The sequence below is a fragment of the Pyxicephalus adspersus genome, chromosome 6 (assembly GCF_032062135.1).
Source record: "Pyxicephalus adspersus chromosome 6, UCB_Pads_2.0, whole genome shotgun sequence".
Taxonomy (NCBI): Eukaryota; Metazoa; Chordata; class Amphibia; order Anura; family Pyxicephalidae; genus Pyxicephalus; species Pyxicephalus adspersus.
Window position 1 is genome coordinate 65,386,225 of NC_092863.1, and position 11,262 is coordinate 65,397,486.

An 11,262-nucleotide genomic window follows, 5' to 3' on the forward strand; every position below is an offset into this window, starting at 1 on the left:
ATGCTGGGGACACCATGGGGACACTGGGGCCCTTCCTCTATGACATGCTGGGGACACTATGGGGGCACGGGCCCTGTACCCGGGAGGATGGGGGAGAGGAAGTCCGGGGGCCAGCAGCCACGTGACACAATACTACTACACCGTGCAGAGATGGTCCCGGATGGGAATAGCAGGGTGAGGGGAGATCAGAAAGCACGGACAGCTCTTTCTAGACTCATAGAAGCACAAGCAGCACTCTTATTATATAATAGACTTTCACTGGCTGCATGCTGCTAACCATTGTATTAAGGGGGGGCATTAACCCAGCCACTTCAGACAATACTACACACAGTGCTATCATAGTCCCAGGCTGGAATACAATGATTGGGGCGATCAGAAGACTGCAGGGCCCCCACTATTTCACAGATCTCAGAAATTAGCATTCCATTCATTGTAAATAGACCTTCGCTGGCTGCATGCTGGCCACTATTGTATCAGAGACATGCCCAGTAATGTCTGCTAGAACTCTCAGCACTTCATTATAAACTTTTCACTGGACGCATGCTGGGGACAACTGGATGGCAGGGACCCCAACAAGTCCAATCACTTCTAATGCTGTCCAAGAGGAATACAGGGGGTAACCTATAGAGAGATGGGATCAGAGACTGGTAGAATCACTCTATGACTGCATTCCTTTCAGCTACAACAGGCTTTCACTGGCTGCATGCTGGTGACAGTATCTCATGCAAACTTAAAAAGTTGCCTAGAAAGTAAGTGGCTCGCTTTGATTGGCCGGAGGAGTACCTGGGACACCCCATCAGCGCTGTATATAACAATGAGCCTTTCACTGGCTGCATGCTGGGGCCATTACATCAATGTGACAGGTCCCCATGTAAAGTTAGAAAGTTGCCTAGAAAGTAGTTGGGACAATGCGGGGGCCCCCAGCCTGGGTCAGTCACCCCAGCAGCGCCCCCCACTGGCTGAGCATTACATGAAGTGACAGGTGAGTAGCTGGGGGGCCACACACATATAAGGGGGCCACCTCGGGACAAGCCGCCTGTGCCCCCCGATCTTTACCTTGTCGTAGGCTCCCCATGACAGTTCGGTCTCGATGACCATGACCACGATGCCGAACATCCCGAAGATCAGCGCGTAGTCACTCAGCCGTTTGCGCTTCTCGAAGAGCGCCCTGCGGTGCCCCAGCTTGTACCCGATGTTCTGGTTCTTCTTCTTGCCGGACTTGTTGTTTTGTCCCGGCTGTCCCGAGGAGGAGCCGCTGTACGGCGGCAGGTTGTTGGAGTTGTGCTCGGGCTTGGAGACGACGATCTCCGGAGCGGCGGCGCTCGGTACCGGCTGCAGCGGCTGGGACTCGGAGTCCAGTTCGTGGAGGTTCCGGCGGGAAGCGCTGAGGTTGCTGAGCGGTCTCATGACGCCGCCGTTGTACCTGCAGCTACTCATGGCTATTTCCGTGAACGGGTTACTCTCCCGGCGCTGGCCGCTGCCGCTGCTGCTGGGGCTCGCCTGCTGGCGGCTGTGGCACTGCTGGTACTGTGCAGGGGGGAGGTGCGGGGCCCGGGACACACTGGCATGGCTGGAAGGCGTCAACTCACTCACGTTCAGCTGGCTGCCCTGGCGGGAGGAGGCGGAGGACAGCGGCGAGCTGCGGAAAGCGGTGACCGGGGAAGAGGTGCGGAGGAGCGGTAGGTTGTCCCCGCCGTGGAAGGAGCAGCTGTTGCACTGGAGGCAAGGACCGTCCTGCTGCTGGAAGAAGAGCTGCTCGTCCGGGCTGTACTGCTGAGGAGGAGACGGCTGCTCTGTGAAGAAGCCGGGCTGGAACTGCAGCGATGTTTCCATGTCAGAAGTGTTAAAGCTGCAGGAGGACCGCCAGGCTGTGTGCCCGGCGCAATGCGTTCTGTCAGAGATGGGGAAGTCCGCCTCAGCGCGGGGGGCACGGCCCATCTCGGCTCCCGTAGAATCCAAGCGGAGCGTCCGATTGGTTGGCCGGACCAAAACAACTGGCATGACGTCAGCGCCTGGGCGGGGTTTTCTGCAGCTGGTGTGTGTAGTGTGCGCGGCTGTGCTCAGTGTGTGCCGGGACGGGGAGCCGCTGGCAGGGCTGAGCCGGAGCACGTGTCTGGCCGCACCGGGCTCCCGGGATGACAGGAGGGCCACAGGGCATTGCTAGGGGGCTGAGGAGAGCGCTGGGCACATGGCTGCTGGGCGTCACTTCTACTAATGTGCCGTGCTGAGCGGAGGAGAGTCACATGGGGATTTCCAAGTCTTCATACTGAATGAGCCATCACGAGTTATACCTGCAAGGGATACAGAGATAGAATGTCAGCACCGGAGTCATCTCATATATATATATCTGGTACATGAGGGGTACAGCATACACCCGGGGTGCCCAACAGGTGGATAGTGAGCTACTGGTAGATGGCACAGGCAATGCGAGTAGATTGCGGAGCCCTGCCTTCCAAAATAAACTCCACCGCGCACAGGAGTTATTACGTCCAAGTTTTTATTGTTGGTAGATCATTTTGACTTGGTCATTTTAAAAGTACCTTGCAAGCCAAAAAAGTGTGGGCACCCCTGGCCTGCAGCAACCCTTCTATAATTACTATATCCACAGTGCAATGGTGGTCAGTAGGAGGAATGTCTCTTACATTGTTGGCTAGGGGGGAGAATGTCACCCTTACAGACAGCCAAAAAGATCATGGGGTCAGCTTAAGCCGAACTTTAGAACTTTCACACAAAAAACAAAACCTACTGGTGAAAATCGGAGGACAAACCTGATCCCGTGCCGTCTCGCCCTCTTTCCTGCGTGGATGGAACTTCGGGTGCAGCATTTTCCTCTGGGTTCTGCTTACATCACCCATCTCACACTGTGCAGGCGGAAGATCTGTGTGACATGTCTTCCTAAAAATGTTAAAAAATCTAGCCACCTTCTTATAAAATGATAAAAATGTGGTGATGGCTTTGCTTTAAATTGACCTGAGAGTCACAAATTACTGTGTTTCAAGCCTGCCTGACCCTCCTAACATTGTTTGCAGCATGTTAATTGTATGGCATATGCAAATCTCCTTTTGTACTTGCACTCCAGTGATGGCAGCTCCAGGACCCTGCATTCCCCCCCTAGCTGCTATCTCCACTACTGACTCTTCCAGGTCCCACCATGATCCTCTTCAGCCATTGGACAGCCACTGATTTACATAGCACTACCGTAGTCTCTGGCTGCTAGGTCTTTTCTCAGCATGCTGAGGATGGAGCAGAGCAATATTCTTTATGGCGCAGTGTACTCAGAAAACAAAAAGCCATCATGAGCTGGAAAAGTCAAGAGTGGTGTCTTCTACTCAAACACTGCTTTTTGGTAAATCACTACAATATTCTCTGCAAAACAAGTTCTTTTTTAGATTATATAAATACCAACATTAAAAGCTACTAGCTTACTGTGCAGTCACCCCCAGTGGTTGGGGACCATTGCCCAGGGTTCCCACCTTCCCTAGGGCCCCAAATAACAACAGCAGAGCATGCAATGAGTTGGAATGCTGTCCCTCAACCCCCCCCCCCTACATTTTCTATTATTCCAGGACCCCATTTTGTCTAAAAGAAGCCTTTTTCTGGCAAGTAAGCAAGTGCTCTCCATGTACACTAAGCTTTATATCATTATAACACATCCAGACAGATTGCCATTTAAAGGCTCATCTTGCAATTATCATTTGGGTTCAATTTGCAGTGAAGTGCAGCAGGGAGTCAGGTCCTTGTCTGCGCTTCATACATACTGGATGACAGACATATATACGTTAACTGGTTGCTGTGATTTGAGCACACGTTTTGCATTTATAGATGTGCTGTTATATAAAGAATTAATATTTAAAAAAAAAACATATCTACATGTTTTGTGGCTATACATAAATAAATGTCATCCACCTAAAGCTGGACTCCATGATGTCATAAAGAAAACACTAATTGAATAACTTTACTAGCTCATGTAGCAATGTGATAGCGATAACAAACCCTTCTGTATTGTGGTAATGTTGTAATAATGCATACTTTACTGCATGACACGTTAATGCAATTCATATTATTGTGAAGCAGAGCTGTTTATTTGTTATGGTACTCCAATACACTAACGCAACAAAGTGCAAGAACATGCATCACAGCGCACAACTATTGTCATTGTGCAATAGATTGCCTGTTCATAATCTTTTCACATGTGCATCTCAGAGTACAATGCCAGGTATTTCACCTATACCCCAGCTTCTGGATATTAATGAATTCATGTGCACATGCACAGGAATTACATAATTCCAACCTGGCCATACAAGATAGCCTAGGAACCTAGAAGAGGACTGGGTGAGGATGGCTAGAACGGGTGAGTTAAAAAATTGCTCTCAAACATGTAAGTATAATTTATTGTAGAAGAGACATTGCCTGTCCTTTCTGCAATAGACAACCTGCCTACTCACACTTTTTTTAATAACTAAGTTTAGTTCTTTAAATGAAAAGCTGCTTTAACGCAATGCATGGTTATACAATATTAATAGGCATGTCTTAAATTTTGTTCCCTATAAAAAGTGTATTATAAATATACATAGGGATGTAGTTCAGGCACATTTTCTTACCGCATGTTGTTTTTCACATGGAGAGTTCCAAAGAAATTACAAAATCTCTGTGTGTGATAATTAGCATTTCTGACATCAGCCATGCTTCATATCGATTTTTAAGGGTAAAATTAAACAGCCAGATTCTAAAGCAAATATTTTTTTTTGTGCGGTCTATATGTAGGTTATTTATGGCCATTTTTATTCTGTACCTGTGTTATATTTTCCAAATATGTGAGCAGAAGTAGCCAATATATAAGTAGCCATTAGAGGGAATATGTTTAAATCTATACACAAATACAGTTAGAAAAGTAGAACAGAAGTCATCCAGCAAGTGAAATGTTTAAACCCAGTTAGTTATAAGTTACTTTTCTAATTGTGTGATAGTAGCTCATATTATTGTCAGATTTTTCCTATTATGACTTGACATTGTTTAATATTAGGGCTCATTTCCTATCGGTATCAGAGTCCTACAGTACATAAATTGGAAAAATAAAAAGTCTCCAATAGCAACAGTAATAAAAACTATTCGATTTCACTATCAATGTGAATAAAGTACAGGCACCCAAGTTAGTTGTAGCTACCCCAACTATCTTCCAGAGCCTGAAACCTTTCTAGTTTTTGATTGCAATTGCTTCACATGGCTCTTGTAAATATATGTAGAGCACTGGCATGCAGTCTAGCACTGCTAGACTCGCTGCTTAGTTCATGAACATTTAATACCATTCCCACTTGTCAGTGTCAGTCATTCTGGCCGATTTATTTTTGTCAGTTTGTTTAATGTTGACCAGGAGGTGTTTTCACATTGAAACTCCTTTAGGCTGGAGGAGTTCTGGGTATTTTTAAATTGATATGTAAATCTCTTTTGTAAAAGGTGTGTTATATTAGTATTTTGTGATAGTTTTATTTTTTATACTCTTGAGTCAAAATTGTAATTCATGATTGTGATTTAATTTACTAATCATTATGTGCCATTTAAGATGTATTGCAGATATATTGGCAACTACAGATGTCACTCAGGATACAGTAATGTAAACCTGTCAAAATTAGCAAAGCTAGCAATATGAATAAATAAAAGGCACCCAGATAGATATGTTGCAGACTTTACTTTTAACCTTCTTTAGAAGCACAAACACCCCATGCACTGTAATATGGGGATTGTGACTTGTGCTGTAAAAATGTAGAGCTGGCCATATATACTCTAATCTAACTATTAGACCTTCACTTCGATTGGCAGCAACATTGGATAAGAGCAGAATTTTTAATTTGCATAATATAGCTTCCAGTACTTCAGGCCCATGGGACACTGCTAAAGATAGTTGAAGATATGTGCCTATAGTGTATTAAGTGTATTTCCTTTTATTCTTTGTATTTCATTTGAGTGGTAGGTTCAGCGCTCTAGTTGTACTAGTGACTATTTTAATCAAGAATGAAAGTGAAAGGAAATCTAAAATGTTAACGTTGTCTTTATATTTCAATATTTTTATAGGGATTTTGATAAGTACATTTTACATGACTTAAGACATTTTAACAATAACGTCCGGTCTGGACATTGAAACAAACAAAAATTACAAAACAGGGTAAATCAAGACATCAGTACAGGTAAAATTTTATACATTTCCCCCATATAAGGGACCCAGAACCCCAAACCTATGTATGATCACCTCTGAACTCTATAGCCTTAGTTTAATCTGGGGTTTGTGTTAGCTGCCTTTAAAAGCCTAGTAAAAATAGATCTGAACTGGCATACACATGAGGGAATAGGGGGAGAGGGGAAAGACTTTCACGCTAATAAATTTCTAATGTGGATTATGCCTTTAATTGATAATATTGTTAAAATTGTCCCTAGAACAAGAAAAGAGGTGAAATCTTAAAGTGGGGACACCTACTCCAGGGGTAATTGAAGGCATTGTTCTGTACTTGGCATAATGCACTGACGCAACGCAAATTCTTGCACATTGTGGTATCATGCATCCTGCGGCACATTAGTGTGAAATGACCCTAAAATGGGATTTCTCGCAGGGTTTGAGTTTTAAAAGGAGTTTGACATTTTTAAAAAAGTAAAAATATTCAGTATCTTAAAATTATGGCCCCTATGCAGCCATGATTGGAATGACAAAGCACTAGTTATTGGTTATGGGGTCCATATGCCAAAATGTTAGCTCTGTGTGGTGACACCACCAGCAAATGTGTATTGGGATTTAAACATAGTGCATAAAAGCAATTTCCAGATGAGCAGCGGAATTACCCAGCAGGTTGATTGTGCTTCCTGCCTTCTTTACAGGGTTAAATGTACCTGTCACAGGAGAGAAACGACTGAGAATAGGCTGTCATTTCAGGCCTCTCTTTTTAAGATTGTTCTTCGCTAGTTGTTGTGCTTTTGTAAATGTTTTAGCGCTGTAAGGCACTGGAAGAAGCATAGAGATATGGAGCATTTCTCCTCTGGGTCTGTGACTTAGTAAGTATTGATGTCAGACACAGACAAGCAACAAACATTTTTTAGGAGGATAGCAATACCAGTCCCATTCTTTCTTTCTTATTTTTTAAGTCAAAAAGGAACATTAGCTAGGACTGAAGGAGACAATGACTCTTTTCAGAACAAAGCTGAAGTTTGATATTAAGATATTAATACTGAGCCGTGTGTTTGATGATTCAGTAAAAAACAATCTGTAGCTTTTCTGTGTTTTACATACCTATGTGCTTGTAAATAGAATAATTAAAATGTATCAATATATATTAATGTTTTATTAGTTATGATTTCAAATGCTTCTGTGCAAAGTTTAAAAAAAATATCAACTCATGAAGGGCAGCCATATTTGCTCTCTCCATATACAGACCTTGTTTCCTACTTTGTAAAGCTGCAAAGTTACCGCTGAACAAATAACTATTCAGTTTTTTCTAATCTTGTGCTTCTGCATGGTTTAACCACTTGTGGGCAGTCACGTTTTTTTGCAGGACATTTACTTTAATGTGTTGCAGATGAGATGATTCTCAGCAAGAAGTTCAATCTCTCAGTAGCGTGAAATTAGATTCGCCTGTGTATTTTAGTATTTTAGCACACATTATTTATCTTTCACAAAGCAAACCCAGTCAGTAATCAGAAAATGTCAATGCAAATCTAAAACCCCATATAGACATGCGGTGATTAACACTGGAAAAGATCTTTGGTGATTGTTTCCAGCCGCAGTAGAACAGATTTTCTTTTGAGATGATCACTCACATTTGTCTCAGGCTACAAATATCTGTACAAAAGCTTAATGGTTTGCTGATAATGGCTAAAAAACAATAAAGTCATTAGATTGCTTATCCTTTTATCTCAGCAGTTATTCATCGAAAATGTTTATTGCAACCTCTGACAGATAGTCACTAGTGGGAAAATGTATGACTCTATGTATGGAATTATCAGTAAGTTTGCATGTGAAAATATAGAGTCAAATATAATACTAATAAGTTATATATATTACATTTAATTACTTAAGCTGCAGTAAATAAAATGTGCAATCCAATATTTTTTTCTGTCCATGCTGATCCTGCAAAGCTTTCAAGGGACCTGCCAAACCAATAAGGTGGCGTCTAAAAGATAAGATAATGGGCATGTTCCTGCCCTGTATTCTACAATTCAATGTACAGACCCCAGCAAGCTTTTGGCAGGCCTGGTCATTGCCACATGCAATGCAATATAAGCAATGTCCTGTTGTGATGTTCAGAATGTTGTTTATGCATAATGGTTTAGGGGGTACTTACCTTCATCATTGGTTTGTTTTTTGTATCACTGCAAAATATTTATGAATATTATTATAATAACAAATACTTTTTCAGTTTTGATAGGGTACAGTGTACCCATAGCACTCCCAGGGTGCCGCTTACATCAGCATGCAGTAGTCCTCTCATCAGTATGCAGTAGCCTTTATGTTGATGCTCATCTGTCTGTTTAATGTGCAGCAGAGTATAGGTGACATCCACTCAACATACAACGAGCCAGGAGGAAAAGCATTGTTAATGGAAGCACAACAGTTACTAGCATGGGAGTACTACTATTCGCCACCTGTTGTTTTCCCTCCTGGCTTATATAACACAGTTAATAGTGATTGCAAATGAAAGAGAAAATGTACAAATATAAAATAAAGTTAAACATGTTTTTATGACATAAATCCTAATTCTATGATTTAACTTTTAAAACTAGTATAAAATACTTATTTTGTTTATAACAAAAGCATATTCTGTATACATTCAGTAACCCCATGAGACATATTTAGTAAGGCAATGCAAACAACAGTATGGATGTGCAAAGCACAGTATTCCTTAACAAATTTCAAGTTAATATGGCATAGTAATTACACAGTTAACTTCAAATTGTTGTTAAAATAACGTGCAAAATCCTATACTTTCAGTGCGGATGGCTACAGAATTGGCTTTCTTATTTTTATAAAGACGTAAACAGTAGTCCACAATGATTAATAATTTGTTGCATGAAAATGCTGGAAACAAAATGGCTGTAATGGATCCATTGTAGTATTTGATTTGTGTACATGAAAAAAGTGCTTTCCTTCATTCCTTTTTTCACCCTCTTCATTTATTTTGTTTCCTATTTCTCTCATTCATTCTGGATTCTTTACTTCCACTGTGTCACCAACCTTATGTCATGAGTGAAAGGTCAGGTTAAAAGTACAAGAGCCACCAGAGAAGAGGCTTCAAGGCTAGACAGCACTGCTTCTGAAACATTAGTTAACCAAAAAGAGTATCTTGTTTACCCAGCCATGTGTGGATTTTCCCTTTAACAAATTGTATTTTCTGCTGACTAAAAGAGTACTCCCCTGCACCTAGAACCACTAACTGAAACAAAATAGCTGTCATTAAGTAATTGAATTTCTGACCTGGATTCAATTTCCTGAAATTCTATTCTCTATCACCTTTAAAGTTGCTGTTCAGACGCCTGTGCCCTTTTTACAGCTTCAGTTGAATAATTTATCTTAGCAGTTCCCTCAAAGAATGTAGTATATGAACCAGGTAAAGGCTTTTCACATTTAATTCAAAGAAAGCGACTAATACGCCCATTTATATTTATTGCATTACAAGCCTGATTGTCAAAAAGAACCCAACTGAACTGTACAAAGAAACCCAAAGACAAAAATAATAATCTAGTGACTGGCATGGGTTTAATTTTTCATTACAGCCTCTTCATTTTCCATGCTCCAGTAATCTGAACACTAGTAAACTAGCACATACAACTTGCAGATTCAAAAATCACAACAGCATGCTTCACAGGAGTCAAACACTTATATTCAGTGGTGGAAGACTAAGTTATTTCTATAAGTAAACTTGTCAGAAAAACAGATAGCACTTGCAAGAATAGATTGTCACAAACATAAATCTCTCTGGCATGATTGCTATTTGCTGGGATGATTGCTCTGTTATGCATACAATTGCATTCTTCTTCTGAAAAGACAGCTTTTTATGTAGAACATGTGTTATAATATACAAAATATAAATATATATATATATATATATATAACAACTGGGTTCCATAGAAAAACTTTTTTTAGATTGCTCTACTAAAACTTAATTTAATCTAGATATTCCAAAGGATTTTTCTATACCTGGCTGTGAACAATGGATTTCTTTAAATTCTTATCCTCGCTATCATAAGATTTTTCAAGAAGTGCAAGTTTCTATATACTTGCTGTCCTTATTAGGCACAAGTTATTATTAAAATATAAACCCTTTTACCACTGTTGAGCAAATGTTTTCTTTTTTGACAGATTTTTATAAATGAGTCGTTTTGTTCATCAATTAAACACAAGTAAATGGCTCTTGTACAGGCTGTCATTTCCTTATGTTCCGAATGCATTCAGCACTAGAAACAGTTTGTGTTTGATTAATGTTCTTTTTATTCTTGTGTTTGTAAAAAAATGCCAAAAGCATAATTATTCAATACCTTAATAGCTTTAGCTAGAAAGTACACCAAAACAAAATAATTAAAAAGAACAAGGGATTTATTCAGTAGTCTTAAGACCTGTGCTTGTAATAATTAAGTTCTAATTTTATAAGGTCTGGCACATAAAATATATCTCTCAATAATGGCCAGTTCAATGCCAGTAAAGGCACTGAACAGGCTTTAAAATTGCAGTACAGACACAAACCAACACTGCTTATCACTGCATCCCAAGTTGCTATTACAAGCACAGTAGTAATGCCCCCCCCACACACACACACACACACACACATACATTATAGTAATAGGTAAGTAAGCACATATGAGAAGTGGCAAAGTGTTCCAAACATTAGTTTTTTTTGTAAAGTGATGTATATCTGCGGATGTGTACAATTTTTATGAAATTCTGCAAATTAGGCGAAGTTTATTACAGGAAACTTTAAAACCAGCATAATATTGTGTAGGTGTCTTTTGCTTTCTGACACCAAGACTTTGATAGAAGATCTTTAAAGTCATACTGCATCTGCCAGCCTGCCTTTTTCCTATATTGTATCCTGCTGCCCCTTCTTCAGATAACCCTTGTGCACAGTCTAGTTCTAATGGCCACTTTCCCATCAAAGACATTTCTGTCTACGAATTGGGATCAGCACGATCACTAACTGGTCTACAACTCCATTACCTAATAAATGGAAAGTTGTGATGTACTGTGTTTTCTTTCATGGGAAGCATTAGGTTATTCATCAATTTGTG

General features: G+C 40.8%; 1 protein-coding gene across 2 annotated transcripts in view; it reads right to left on the minus strand.

The window, feature by feature from the left end:
- KCNN2 (potassium calcium-activated channel subfamily N member 2) overlaps window positions 1-2,001 on the minus strand; it is a 91,366-nt gene extending 89,365 nt beyond the window's left edge. The window contains exon 1 of one of the 2 annotated variants that reach the window (XM_072416078.1): window positions 1,057-2,001. In XM_072416078.1, the coding sequence (XP_072272179.1) occupies window positions 1,057-2,001 (945 nt within the window). The remainder of the gene's footprint in view (window positions 1-1,056) is intronic. The other variant, XM_072416079.1, reaches the window with a different exon arrangement.
- Window positions 2,002-11,262: the final 9,261 nt, after the last annotated feature.